This window comes from Salmo salar, chromosome 28 (assembly GCF_965601325.2).
Source record: "Salmo salar chromosome 28, fSalSal1, whole genome shotgun sequence".
In the NCBI taxonomy this organism is placed as follows: Eukaryota; Metazoa; Chordata; class Actinopteri; order Salmoniformes; family Salmonidae; genus Salmo; species Salmo salar.
In genome coordinates, this window is record NC_138318.1 from 12,824,487 (window position 1) to 12,839,597 (window position 15,111).

A 15,111-nucleotide genomic window follows, 5' to 3' on the forward strand; every position below is an offset into this window, starting at 1 on the left:
TGCCAACAATTTTGGACCGGACAGCGATGTTCCATCCAAGACCTTTAAACCCCAGGTTACTCTGTCTAATGTGTGTCCTGTACCATGGGAAAAGAGGCAAATCTGACTGTACTATGGTGCTGTATAGGCCACAGCTCTGATTTATAGGGTCAGCGTAGTATATTGACCTTCTATAGTTATCTAGTTTTGTTGTGTTGAATAAATAGTTGCACTCCCGTGTATTGCTATTCAAAGACATTTTCAATAAGTGCATTCTATCCAATCTCAAAATGTCCTTCTCTAAGCCTCAAGCAGCCACCTTTATCTGAACACCACAAAATCCCTTTGGTATCGCTACGGCCATTGTATGCTTGTTATTTATGTGGTATACAAAGCTAGGTGAAGTCAATAAATTCATATAAGCCTACTGTTTTATTTTAAAATACCATATTTATTGACAATCGATTCACAAATCAACTTTTGCAAAAAACAAATCATTTTACATTGATAGACCTTTAAAATAAAACGGCAAAATATACATTTGTGAACCACAACAAATAGTCAATCACAGCAAGTCAATCGACACAGGGTTCAGCTTCAAGCATTTGTATGAACAGAGTTCCAGAGCCTTGGTTGCTTAACCCAAACTGGTGTATTCCTATCCCAATCAACCCATAGCCTGTACCTTCAACACCTCATGTACAGTGTCTTCAGAAAGTATTCACACCCCTAGACTTGTTCCACATTTTGTGTTAGACTAAATTAAATTGAGATCATTGTCATTATTGGGGCGGCAGTGTAGCCTAGTGGTTAGAGCATTGGACTAGTAACCGAAAGGTTGCAAGTTCAAATCCCTGAGCTGACAAGGTACAAATCTGTCGTTCTGCCCCTGAACAAGGCAGTTAACCCACTGTTCCTAGGCCATCATTGAAAATAAGAATTTGTTCTTAACTGACTTGCCTAGTTAAAAAAAAATATTCTGGAATTAAGTTTTTTTTTTTTTTTCCCTCACACAAATTAATAAAAAAATAAATGCCTTGAGGTAACTATTCAACTCCTTTGTTATGGCAGGCCTAAATAAGTTCAGGAGTAAGCGTGTAAGTCACATAAGTTGTATGGACTCACTCTGTGTGCAATAAGTGTTTAACATGATTTTTGAATGACTACCTCATCTCTGTACCCCACACATACAGATCCCTCTGTCGAGCAGTGAATTTCAAACACAGATTCAACCATAAAGACCAGGGAGGTATTCCAATGCCTCACAAAGGGCACAGATTGGTAGATGCGCAAAAAAAGACATTGAATATCCCTTTGAGCATGGTGAAGTTTATTAATTACACTTTGGATGGTGTAGCAATACACCCAGTCACTACAAAGATACAGGCGTCCTTTCTAACTCCGTTATGGTAGAGGAAGGAAACCACTCAGGTATTTTACCATGAGGCCAAAGGTGAGTTTAATGGCTGTAATAGGAAAAAACTGACGATGGATGAACAACGTAGTTACACCACAGTACTAACCTAATTGGCAGAGTGAAAAGGAAGTTTTAACAGAATAAAAATATTTTAAAACATGCATCCAGTTTGCAACAAAGCACTAAAGTAATACTGCAAAAATGTGGCAAAGCAATTAACTTTTTGTCCTGAATACAAAGTGTTATGTTTGGGGCAAATCCAATACATCACATTACTGAGAACCACTCTCCATATTTTCAAGCATAGTGGTGGCTGAATCACCTTATAGGTAGTCTTGTAATTGTTAAGGACTGGGCCGTTTTTTCAGGATAAAAAAGAAACGGAGCTAAGTATAGGCAAAATCCAAGAGAACCTGATTCAGTCTGCTTTTCCACCAGATACTGGGAGATGAATTCACATTTCAGCAGGACAATAACCTAAAACACATGGCCAAATCTACATGAATTGCTTTTTTATTTTACTAGGCAAATCAGTTAAGAACAAATTCTTATTTACAATGACAGCCTACTCCGGCCAAACCCAGATGACGCTGGGCCAATTGTGCGCCGCCCTATGGGACTACCAATCACGTCCGAATGTGATACAGCATGGATTCGAACCAGGTACTATAGTGACGCCTCTTGCACTGAGATGCAGTGCCTTGGACCGCTGCACCACTCGAGAGTCCCAAGGAGACAGTGAATGTTCCTGAGTGGCAGAGTTACAGTTTTGGCTAAAATCTGCATATGGCATGACCTGAAAATGGTTTTCTAGCAATGATCAACAACCAATTTGACAGACCTTGAAGAATTTTGAAAATAATAAAAAAAAAAAATGGGCAAACGTTGCACAATACAGGTGTGGAAAGCTCTTAGAGACTTACCCAGAAAGACTCACAGTCAGGGGGTTGAATATAATCAAGATTTAATAGGGTTTCTTTTTTTTATAATAATTTTTCTTCCACTTTGACAGAGTATTTTGTGCAGATCTGTGACAATTATAATTTTTTTAGTCCCACTTGGTAACAAAATGTGGAAAAAGGGGTGTGAGCTTTCTAAAAGATTGGATAGGTATGAGCAACGTGGATTTTTATCACCGTGTTGCTTATGCCAATCCAATCCTTTCAGATCTACACGTGCCTAGGGGTAGATTTGGAGATGAACCGTAGCAGAGGGTTAAGTAAGTAGGTATCTAGGTCGGTCAGTGTGGTGAAAAAACACTAGTGACACCTGCAGTGCCAAGATCCACTGAGTTCACATTACATACTGAAACAATATCATCATGACCAAGACTGGGCATCCATAAGGTCTCATTCATGCATATATTTAAAGCAGTGATATAAAATGGAAAATTAAAACAATGGATTGAAATGCAACGTGTGGATGCGTTCTACTGTAGTGTATAAAAATCGACATTCAGTTGCTTACTTCAGACTGTTTTCCCTCGTAAGCTAGGTTCATTCAACAACAGTAAGATAGACTGGAGGCAGTTGTAACGGGGCAATTGTAACACCGTGCATTTCTCCAAACAGAAACAAGCTTGAGTGATGAAACTCACACAGTACATGCCCATGTAAGGTCTCTCCCTGCTTGAAAAGTTACAGCGAAATATCTCACTCTTTGCACATTTTATGGTCAAATGTTATTTTTTTTTTAGGGGTGAATGTAGTTTCCCCGCCCACCCCAATCGGCTGTATTTTTCTTTTACTGTCCAATAATTCAAACTAGCATAATTTTCATCACTATATACTGGCTGAACATTGTCATGTGACACTATTATTGTCTCTTGATAGGCACATGAGGTTTTGTCATGGTTGCTAGGGTGGGGGGCAATTGTAAAGCAGTGTTAAAAATTACCCTGAGCCAAGCAGCCAAATTATGAAAACAAGTGATTTTTACATGCATTATACAAATACTAACTAGCCCTGGGGTCCTGTAGTGTACCAAAGAAGTTGTAAACAGTAGTCTAGGAACCATCAGACGTTTTGAGAGGAACCGAATGCCCATGCACAAACATACTGTAATTATTGGTTACTACATAGAAATACTAATTTGTTGCAAAATCATTACATATGATAATACATAAACAATGTTTTTTTAAGTTAAGTGAATTTATTTGCTTTATTTTTTAGGTGTTACATTTAACCCCAGCTACTGTTAAAAAACATATTTCAAACCCTCTCTCTGGCCCTGGTACTTCTTACAGCTGAGATAGGGTGAGGTCGAGGGTTGGTAGCCTGAGTCTATAGATGGGCTAGCTGACAACGTCACGAAAACGATGTGCACGCTTCAAATGGGGCAGAAGTCTGCGAGGTTGTGATTCTGGATGGCCAGATGGCTACTAACAATGACAAGAAACTGCCACGTGGGGAGTCGTAAGTGACTCGTTTCAGCTAGTTTCTTGATACCATGTCTTGTTTTGACTGATTTCATGTCAATGCTAATATGGCTAAAATTAGCTCGGTAACTAACCAACAACTGTAACGAGTGCTCATTGTGCAACATTTATTTAGGTTTTCAATAAACACCGTCGACGAAACATAGGTTGTTGACAACATGTAAACTAAGTCAATCCTGTCTGTTTGGACCCATAGTTGCGCACGCATCGGTTTTGTTGCTAAACAACCAACCCATCTATTGTCCTGCTGCAGAAGACCACTTCACACCTATGTGCTAGGGACCAGGTTGCCAGGGAACAGTCAGCTGACCTGGTCAGCCAATCAGTGGCTTAGCCTGGGAGCATCAGAACCCCACTCTGCCTCTCAGCTCTTTCCAGTAGGGCAGGTTGAGAAGGGCTCTAAACTCCTGTCCTCCACCTCAACTCACATCTGGACCCTTTCCACATGGACAACACTACCTCCCAACTGGTGTTAGTGAGTCTTTACACTATCACTTCCACTAGTTGTTTTCTCCTCTTCTTGTTTGCCATGTATGTGCGCTTGTCGGTTCCTGTCCTCAGCATACCAGCTGACCCAGCTCCAGCCCTGGGTCCATGGCCCTCATCAGCCCATGAGGACAGTCTAGTGTTTTCTTCCTGTTTGCCGTGTGTGTGTTTGGTGTATGGAAATAAAGGTGTGAATTATATCCCTATCTCCTACTGGTCATTTACGCCTTCTAACCGGGGTGCTGGGAAAGTTGTACCAAATCTAAACCGGTACCTCTTTCAGAGACCACCAAATGGTGCGGTTCTTTTTCACGGTCCTTCAAGCCGGATAGGTGCAATTGTCCTGGACTATGACCAGTAGTGAAGGGATGCAGTTCATGCTGCATACCATGCCCAGGACGAGGCACACACACCGGCAAGAAGAGGAGGACCGGGAACTCCGGAGACTCCAGTGTATAGGGAAGAGGCTCCAGCGTATGACAGATGCTGTCATCAAGAAACTGGGGGCGGTAGATGCGAGGGGTGGCATGGGACGAACATCAGGACGAACCCAAGGCACTATGTGGGCATAGAGAACCCGCAGCGCCGGTCCTGAGTCCTGCCCGTCCAGCAACCACTAGCTCCACAACCTCCGCCTGGCTACTAGCAGCACCCAAAAGCATGCACTTCAAGCAAAGCAGTTCCCCGGTAGGTCGTCATTGTGAATAAGATTTTGTTCTTAACTGACTTTAAAAAATATATATTTTTACCTTTATTTAACCAGGCAAGTCAGTTAAGAACAAATTCTTATTTTCAATGACAGCCAGTGCTCCCAAGCTAGTTACTCAGACTGTCAAAACGGCCACCATTGGAACCTGAGCACATCCAGCAGCCAGCTCCGCTCCAACCTGCAGCCCAGCAGGCGCCCACCACAAGCAGCACCTGAGCCAGTGAAGCCATTGACAGGGCTGCAGCCAGTCCAGCAAGCGTCAGAGCTCCAACCTGCAGACAACCTGCCAGACCTGCAGCTACCAGTGCCTGAGCCAGCACCCTAGCCAACACTCCAGTTACTGTCACTCCTGGGACAGCCATAACCGGACTCAACTCCGGTGCTGGTCCCTACACTACCTGCTGCCCTTGCAGACCTGCTCGGCCTGGACCTGACGCGCACGACGACTCTCCAGCAAGAGTCCCAGTTGGCGTCCCATCCAGCACCAGAGCCTCCAGCGCCATGTACTCTGGACCTGCAGTCGGCTGACCCTGATCCTGTTCTGATTCCAGCATCAACTGCAGTCCTCAAGAACTAGCCCTGACCTCGGGAGAACGTCTGGCCCTGTCCTGGACCCACCGGCTGACTACGCTCCAGTCCCAGGCCCAACGCCATCGGCTGATCCAACGGCAGCCCTGGATTCACCATCTGGACCTGATAGGATACAATTAGCGGCTAGCATGCTACACAATATATACAAGAGTTAATAGTTAATTGCCCCCTGGTATGAATGATTAGGAGACAGATGTAAGTTTACTATTTATAGAAAATGACTGGCTTAGTTCAAGTGGTCTCCGAGCAATAAAATAAAAGACAAAATCGGTTACCAGACTACCCTATCTAGGATACATATTAGATCAGTGTTTTTACGTTATATCTTCCTCACACACATCTCTTATCAGATTATGCAACTACTAACTAGCCTATGAAATAGTGTACTTAAAAAGTAAGTACATACACTCCAGTGGAGGCTGCTGAGGCGAGGACGGCTCATAATAATGGCCAGAATGGCATCAAACACATGGAAACCATATTTGATACCGTTCCACCTATTCTGCACCAGCCATTACCATGTGCCCGTCCTCCCCAATTAAGGTGCCACCAACCTCCTGTGGTACACTCCAATCAAAGAGAGCCTATGAAGGGAACAAGTGTGCAAGCGCCCTGAGTCGAGGTGTTAATCCTAGGCACCATGTTTTTGTGCCATCTTAGGCCCGGAACAGACTCCTAGTCAACTTAGCATTTGACCTTCATTGTAGCCCACAATCAAAATAGAGAGAGCAGGTGTGGCGCACACATGATAAAATATATCCATTTATATATACAGTATGACTTGGGACAGGAGGTTTTCCTGACCCCGTGAGCCAACCAGGGAACAACTCTGGGTCTCACGGTCAGATGTCATGGTCAGAAAAAAAACTCCTGGCCCTGAATAGGTAATTCACCAGAAGCACGATGGAAAAGGCCGGTTTGTGCAGCATGACAGTTTGTCTGACAGCACGATACATACATCTGCTATAACGAAGGCATCAATAAATAAATAAATACAACGTATACATACACAGGATAGAAAGAAATAAAAGGGAAAAGCTGCATGGGCAATGGCAACTAATGACAATCTGCTTCCCAAATGGCACCCTATTCTCTATAGTGCCCTACTTTTGACCAGAACATTATGGGGCCATGGTCGAAAGCAGTACAAAGGGTGCCATTTCGGACACGGAAAAGTCGTAATCAGGGATAAAAAAGCTCAAATGGATATACTGATTTGATCACCCAACACAGACATGTAGCCTGGTGGGTGAGTCTTTCTGCTTTTAGGCCGGGATTCAATCCGAAACGGTGCATCAGCGCGCTTGACATTGGTCATTTCCAATTGAGCCGACATCCGCAGTGTTTACCTTAAACGCGATCTCCACGAACCCAGTAAAATTGCCTTTGAAAGCAGCACTGTCTACAAGCGTGATCTGATTGAATCCCGGACTTAGTCAGCTTGTGTGTTGTTGATGTCGAATGCAGAAACATGCACCCAGGCTAGTAAAAAGGCAACTGAATGATATGAAGCACCTTCAGAATACCCTGGGACGCTCTAGAAGGGATTGTAATCGAGAACACCACAGACGAAACCTTGTTAGCTACAGTTGAAGATAGTCCCCTCTTTACTACAGTACTCTGGTGGGAAGAATAGGATGGAAGAATGTACACAGGGATCAAACCAGTCTATGATGATTGATGATTATAAAACAACAAAACTTTCCTACAGTACATGAGTTTCAAAGTGGCATGCTAGCACATTCTTCAAATACAACTGACCTAAACAAGACTAATACAGTTGTACTTTTCAAAGTACATTATATTAATATGTATTCTTTATTGCATTACAGCAGGAGGATTGCCCTTGGCTTAGCTCGGGAGACGGAGCATGTGTGTGAAACAAAGAAAATATTTGTTAGAAAGGAGAAGAAAAAAAAAATATATATATATATTCTCTTACATCCTGGTTTAGAAAATGCCATGTTCATTATCTGGCTAAAAGGCTGGGTTATAGAGAGTAGCCTTGAGATTGCTTTGTTGAGAAATGCTTAGTGTGTTTCCCTAGGTTCCCCATATTGACTTGAATCCAGTTTCCTCCAGACATCACCTGATGGTAGGTGTTTTTCTAGTCTGGTATTGGGATACTCTACTCGGGCAGTGTTTCCCCTATATGCATTTTCTTTTTATATACACTACCGTTCAAAAGTTTGGGGTCACTTAGAAATGTCCATTAAAATAACATCAAATTGATCAAAAATACAGTGTAGACATTGTTAATGTTGTAAATGACTATTGTAGCTGGAAACGGCAGATTTTTTATGGAATATCTACATAGGCGTCCAGAGGCCCACTATCAGCAACCACGTGTGTTAGCTAATCCAAGTTTATCATTTTAAAAAGGCTAATGATCAGTACACAGCATTGCACGAGATCTTCAGTTTCTTGGCAATTTATCGCATGGAATAGCCTTCATTTCTCAGAAAAAGAATAGATGACGAGTTTCAGAAGAAAGGTCTTTGTTTCTGGCCCTTTTGAGCCTGTAATCGAACCCACAAATGTTGATGCTCCAGATACTCAACTAGTCTAAAGAAGGCCAGTTTTATTGCTTTTTTATTCAGACAACAGTTTTCAGCTGTGCTAACATAATTGCAAAAGGGTTTTCTAATGATCAGTTAACTAATCCAAGTTTATCATTTTAAAAAGCTAACACAACGTGCCATTGGAACACAGGAGTGATGGTTGTTGATAATGAGCTTCTGTACGCCTACGTAGATATTCCATTAAAAAGATCTGCCGTTTCCAGCTACAATAGTCATTTACAACATTAACAATGTCTACACTGTATTCCTGATCAATATCATGTTATTTTAATGGACATTTTTTGTTGTTGCTTTTCTTTCAAAAACATGGACATTTCTAAGTGACCCCAAACTTTTGAATGGTAGTGTATATCATTTTTGGGATGATAAAATATTTTCAGTGTAAACTTAAACGAGTAAAACCAGATAATGTATGTAGAAAAGATAATGGAGCAATATTTTTTTTACTTAGATCATCTTTGAGGACTAACAATCACCAAAATAAAACTAGAATATAAAATTCCCAAAATGTCATGGCTTTGATTTTGTTATCCGAGTCACTCAGATAGCGTAAGAACATGGCATAAGCCATAGGAAATTAGCTTTAAAACTGTAAAATGTTCTCTCTGCCCCATGGCAAAATTTGTAAAATTGCAGGAAATTTGCTTTAAAACAGCTAAATGTAGAGGAGGGCCTCTAAATCCACACCATTGGCCACGCCAACTACCCCCCCCCCCCCCCCCCACGCTTACTTAGCCACCGCTGCTGAAGAAAATGCTACGGGAAACCCTGTGTGGTATTGGGGCAAAAGAAAGGAGGAACATGCTGAAGTGTGATAATCCCTATGTGATACAGTGTGAGACAGTATCATAGACCAGTGATAGGGGGAGAGCCTACCCCCCCATCCCCAAGCAGGGACTGCAGTAAAACATTCCCGAGGCCTTCAATAACGTTCCACAATATTGTAAATACTACTCAGTTTTTGTTTGCCTTTCTTTTAAAAGCAAAAAAGCAAAATGCTTTGGGATCTTTCTTCTATATATACAAAAAAAAAATCTATTATACCATAATACAATTTAAACAAGGATCCCCCCCACCCTCAAAAAAGATTGGATTATCGCAGTGATAAACCACCCAGCATGTGTAGCAGTTTGGTTGAGGTTAGCGCTACCTGCTAGGAGCCAGTGCTTTCGGGCTGAGGTGGGTTGAGTGCTCCTGGGTTTAGGTCAATGGGCACTGAGGAGGAGTACAATTATGAGCTTGAGGTAGAAGTTCCCCTCAACCACAGATCTAGGATCATATTACCCTTTCTCCAATCCTAACAAACAAGAGGGATGAGAAACGATCTGACCCAGTGTCAGCAGTTAGAACCAACTTCGACCTACTCCAGATTCTGGTGCCTCCAATTTTCCAGAGGGCTGATTGGTTCCCAGCATGTATTGCCACGCCCCTCTGTTCATTGTCTGAGCCAATCAGAAGGGAGAGTTCATCCCTAGTTTGGTCTCAAACTGTAGCTTCTGTCTCTTCTGGTAGCGAACCCTCACCCTGCAGACAGAAGGAATGGACAGATCAACACATAAGAACAGTTTTTCGCCCCACATGACTGTCCCTTCCCTAATACTCTTCTCTCAACCAACCATTCGGTCATCCGCAATCTTCTGCCTTTCTCTCTCATCATACCACTCCACTTGCCAAGTTAAATAAAGGCTAAATAAAAAAATAAAGACTCATCCTTTCCCCTTCCTACTTCACTCCTCCTCGCCTCTTCCTCCTCCATCTTACCGTATCTCGTGTAGTTTGACAGCCTCATTGAGCAGCACCACCACCAGGGAGGACAGGGAGACCAGCAGCCAGGCCAGCATGGGGATGTCCTTCAGGTCAAAGGTCAACTGTGCCGACCGGTCCTGCCACAGCTGGTAGTCCACCGTGGCCTGCACCAACTGACCCAGCAGACTGGAGGTGGGGAGGAAGTGCGGGGAAGAGCGAAAGAGTGAGAAAAGAGTATCAGTTGATGCCAAAAAAAGCTGAAACTTCTCTATTGCAGCTGCCGTTTAACCTGTTGGGGATAGGGGGCAGTATTTGCACGGCCGGATAAAAAAACGTACCCGATTTAATCTGGTTACTACTCCTGCCCAGTAACTAGAATATGCATATAATTGTTTGATTTGGATAGAAAACACCCTAAAGTTTCTAAAACTGTTTGAATGGTGTCTGTGAGTATAACAGAACTCATTTGGCAGGCCAAAACCTGAGAAGATTCCAAACAGGAAGCGCTCTCTCTGACCATTTCATGGCCTTCTTGATCATCTCTAACCAAAACAGGGGATCTCTGGCATAACGTGACATTTTCTAACGCTCCCATAGGCTCTCAGAAGGCGCCAGAACGATGAATGGTGGCTTTGCAGGCCATGGCTGAAAAACATTAGCGCATTTTGATAGTGGTCGATCTGAGGACAATGAGACTGGAGGCGCGTGCACGAGCCGACACCATGTTTACTTTCTCTCTCTTTGAACGAAAACAACGACTCCCGGTCTGAATATTATCACTTTTTTACGAGAAAAATAGCATAAAAATTGATTTTAAACAGCGGTTGACATGCTTCGAAGTACGGTAATGGAATATTTAGAATTTTTTGTCACGAAATGTGTCGGATAGTGTCTTGAACGCACGAACAAAACGCCGCTATTTGGATAGAACTATGGATTATTTGGGACCAAAGCAACATTTGTTATTGAAGTAGAAGTCCTGGGAGTGCATTCTGACGAAGAACAGCAAAGGTAATCAAACTTTTCTAATAGTAAATCGCAGTTTGGTGAGTACCACACTTGGTGGGTGTCAAAATAGCTAGCCTGTGATGGCCGGGCTATCTACTCAGAATATTACAAAATGTGCTTTCACCGAAAAGCTATTTTAAAATCGGACATAGCGAGTGCATAAAGGAGTTCTGTATCTATAATTCTTAAAATAATTATGTTTTTTGTGAACGTTTATCGTGAGTAATTTAGTAAATTCACCGGAAGTGTTCGGTGGGAATGCTAGTCACATGCTAGTCACATGCTAATGTAAAAAGCTGGTTTTTGATATAAATATGAACTTGATTGAACAAAACATGCATGTATTGTATAACATAATGTCCTAGGATTGTCATCTGATGAAGATCATCAAAGGTTAGTGCTGCATTTAGCTGTGGTTTGGGTTTATGTGACATTATATGCTAGCTTGAAAAATGGGTGTCTGATTATTTCTGGCTGGGTACTCTGCTGACATAATCTAATGTTTTGCTTTCGTTGTAAAGCCTTTTTGAAATCGGACAGTGTGGTTAGATTAACGAGAGTCTTGTCTTTAAAATGGTGTAAAATAGTCATATGTTTGAGAAATTGAAGTAATAGCATTTCTAAGGTATTTGAATATCGCGCCACGGGATTACACTGGCTGTTGAGTAGGTGGGACGCACCTAGCCCATAGAGGTTAATACTTGTCAGAAACAGTTAGGCTACACACACACACACACACAAACAGAAACACACGCACTTACACAACGGGGACAGTGAGGCACCACCAGGTGTTGCTGAAGGGGTTCTTCTTCCACAGCGGCTGGGAGCGATGGACATAGCTCAGAGAGATGACCACTGGGAAATAGGGAGGGCGAGAGGAATAGAAAGAAAATAAAACGTAAAGATACGCACATGAACCTTGGCTCTCTATATAGGGTCCTGGTCAAAAGTAGTGCGCTATATAGGAAATAAGGTGCTATTTGGGATACAACCGGACTTGATAGATGCAGGGGTGAGAGTGACACAGAAAGCTCCTCCTACCTGTGTGCAGGGCCAGGAACCCAGCCATGACCTTCTGAGTGAGCAGCAGGCCGTTGGACAGCTCCCTGAACCAATGGGGAGCGTCCTGAGCCGAACTGACCCTGAGGATATCAGTACAGCTGATGGTGGTGTTCTCTGCCAGCGTCAGGTTGTTGGCCCTAAGGCAGACCTCGTGCAGCGCAAAGCCGAAGCCCAGCAGGTAGGCACACACAGTCAGGCCAAACCTCAAAAGGAAACAACCCAGGAAGTAGTTCTGCGTCTGCAGGAAGTAGATATACACAAATCTAAAAGTTAAAAGAAATTCCATGGTACACATGTCATGATTAAGATAGATAACACACATCTGATTCAGAACTAGAAGAGGTGAAGGGAGCATATTTGGAGTTGGCCAATCATGAAAATCAATATAAACTTAGCATAGTCTAAAGCAGGGCTCTCCAACCCTGTTCCTGGAGAGCTCCGTTCCTGTAGGTTCGCTCTAACCCTGTTCCTGGAGAGCTCCGTTCCTGTAGGTTCGCTCCAACCCTGTTCCTGGAGAGCTCCGTTCCTGTAGGTTCGCTCCAACCCTGTTCCTGGAGAGCTCCGTTCCTGTAGGTTCGCTCCAACCCTGTTCCTGTAGGTTCGCTCCAACCCCGTTCCTGGAGAGCTCCGTTCCTGTAGGTTCGCTCCAACCCAAGCTGTAACTGACCTGATTCAGCTTATTAACCAGCTAATTATTAGAATCAGGTGTGCTAGATTAGGGTCGGAGTGAAAACCTACAGGACGGTAGCTCTCCAGGAACAGCCCTGGTCTAGTGTAATGTAATAGGTCTAAAACCGGGCCGGTATGGGTAAACTATAATACGTACCTTTCTGGGGATGGCATCTTGGTTCTTGCCCGTGGCCACGTTCATCACAGAACTTTCTGGGGGCTTTCCTAAGAATGACACACTGCCAACACAACACACACAGTCATGGTTATCATGTGTAATGCTGTTCTACTATATAACATTTGAGTTTGAAACCCATATGGTTAGTAGCAGTGATACCTGAGCAGTGGACAGCTGAAGCAGGACAGCCAGAGGATATCAGTGATGTTCATGGGAGGAGGGAGCTGGGCTAGGCAGGCCAGAAACTACACAACGGCAGGGAAACAAACAATACTTTCATAAAATATTCAGTTAAAACTGTTGCATCCTCAGCTCTTTTATTATAGAAAAAATAAATAGGCTAGTATGAGTAACTGGGGTGATAAGAAGAGCATTAGTAGTTCAAGAATGCTTTTGCGAGGCTAAGGATAGTCGTGTTCTCTCTCACCTGGATGAGGACCAGGGTCAGCTGACATTGCAACAGGAACAGGAAGCTCTTGCGGATGCCGTACGTGGTGTGACGCGCCTTGAAGGGAATCACACACGTAAAATAAATATATTGTATCTCTGTGTGCGTGTGTGTGCGCACACTAGAGGTCGACCGATTAAATCGGAATGGCCGATTAATTAGGGCCGATTTCAAGTTTTCATAACAATCGGTAATCTGGCAACAGATTTGCCGATGATTATTTTTTTTTTTTTTTACACCTTTATTTAAGTAGGCAAGTCAGATTAAGAACACATTCTTATTTTCAATGACGGCCTAGGAACGGGGGTTAACGGCCTTGTTCAGGGGGGGATTCGGGGATTCGTTTTTGCAACCTTCCGGTTACTAGTCCAACGCTCTAACCACCTGCTTTACATTGCACTCCACGAGGAGCCTGCATGGCAGGTTGACTACCTGTTAAGCGAGGGCAGCAAGGAGCCAAGGTAAGTTGCTAGCTAGCATTAAACTTATCTTAGAAAAAACTATCAATCTTAACATAATCACTAGTTAAATACACATGGTTGATGATATTACTAGTTTATCTAACGTGTCCTGCATTGCATATAATCAATGCGGTGCCTGTTAATTTCTCATCGAATCACAGCCTACTTCGACAAACGGGTGATGATTTAACAAGCGCATTTGCGAAAAAAGCACTGTCGTTGCACCAATGTACCTAACCATAAACATCAATGCCTTTCTTTAAAATCAATACACAAGTATATATTTTTAACCCTGCATATTTAGTTAACCTGTTATGGATAGGGGGCAGTATTTTCACAGCCGGAAAAAAAACGTACCCGATTTAATCTGATTATTACTCCTGCCCAGAAACTAGAATATGCATATAATTATTAGCTTTGGATAGAAAACACTCCAAAGTTTCTAAAACTGTTTGAATGGTGTCTGTGAGTATAACAGAACTCATTTGGCAGGCCAAAACCTTAGCAGATTCTGTACAGGAAGTACCCTGTCTGACCATTTCTTGGCCTTCTTTGCCATCTCTATCCACTTCCTACGGCTCACATGGGCTCTCAGAAGGCGGCAAAAAGCTGAATCGTGGCTTTGCAGGCTCTGGTTGAAACAAAGTAGCGCGTTTGGGTAGTGGCTGGTTACAGTACTGTGACACTCAGGCGCTTGCCCGAGTCGACCGAATGCTTTGTTTTCTTTCCTCTGTTTACCGAAACGCAGATTCCCGGTCGGAATATTATCGCTTTTTTACGAGAAAAATGGCATAAAAATTGATTTTAAACAGCGGTTGACATGCTTCGAAGTACGGTAATGGAATATTTAGAAATCTTTTGTCACGAATTGCGCCATGCTCGTAACCCTGATTTACCATTTCGGATAGTGTCTAGAACGCACGAACAAAACGCCGCTATTTGGATATAACGATGGATTATTTTGGACCAAACCAACATTTGTTATTGAAGTAGCAGTCCTGGGAGTGCATTCTGACGAAGACAACAAAGGTAATCAAACTTTTGTAATAGTAAATCGGAGTTTGGTCAGGGCTAAACTTGGTCGGTGTCTAAATGGCTAGCCGTGATGGCTGGGCTATCTACTGAGAATATTGCAAAATGTGCTTTCACCGAAAAGCTATTTTAAAATTGGACATATCGAGTGCATAGAGGAGTTCTGTATCTATAATTCTTAAAATAATTGTTATGTTTTTTGTGAACGTTTATCGTGAGTAATTTAGTAAATTCACCGGACGTTTGCGGGGGGTATGCTAGTTCTGAACGTCACATGCTAATGTAAAAAACCTGGTTTTTGATATA

General features: G+C 42.8%; 1 protein-coding gene across 4 annotated transcripts in view; it reads right to left on the reverse strand.

Annotated features, from left to right (window-relative positions):
• Positions 1–409: 409 nt before the first annotated feature.
• LOC106589451 (transmembrane protein 94) overlaps positions 410–15,111 on the reverse strand; it is a 46,773-nt gene continuing 32,071 nt past the window's right edge. For all 4 annotated transcript variants that reach the window (XM_014179450.3, XM_014179451.3, XM_082970473.1 and 1 more), the window contains 7 exons: positions 13,292–13,369; positions 13,024–13,109; positions 12,844–12,925; positions 11,997–12,255; positions 11,717–11,810; positions 9,963–10,133; positions 410–9,725 (listed from right to left, as the gene is read on the reverse strand). In XM_014179450.3, the coding sequence (XP_014034925.1) occupies positions 9,653–9,725; positions 9,963–10,133; positions 11,717–11,810; positions 11,997–12,255; positions 12,844–12,925; positions 13,024–13,109; positions 13,292–13,369 (843 nt within the window). In that variant the 3' untranslated portion in view covers positions 410–9,652. The remainder of the gene's footprint in view (positions 9,726–9,962; positions 10,134–11,716; positions 11,811–11,996; positions 12,256–12,843; positions 12,926–13,023; positions 13,110–13,291; positions 13,370–15,111) is intronic.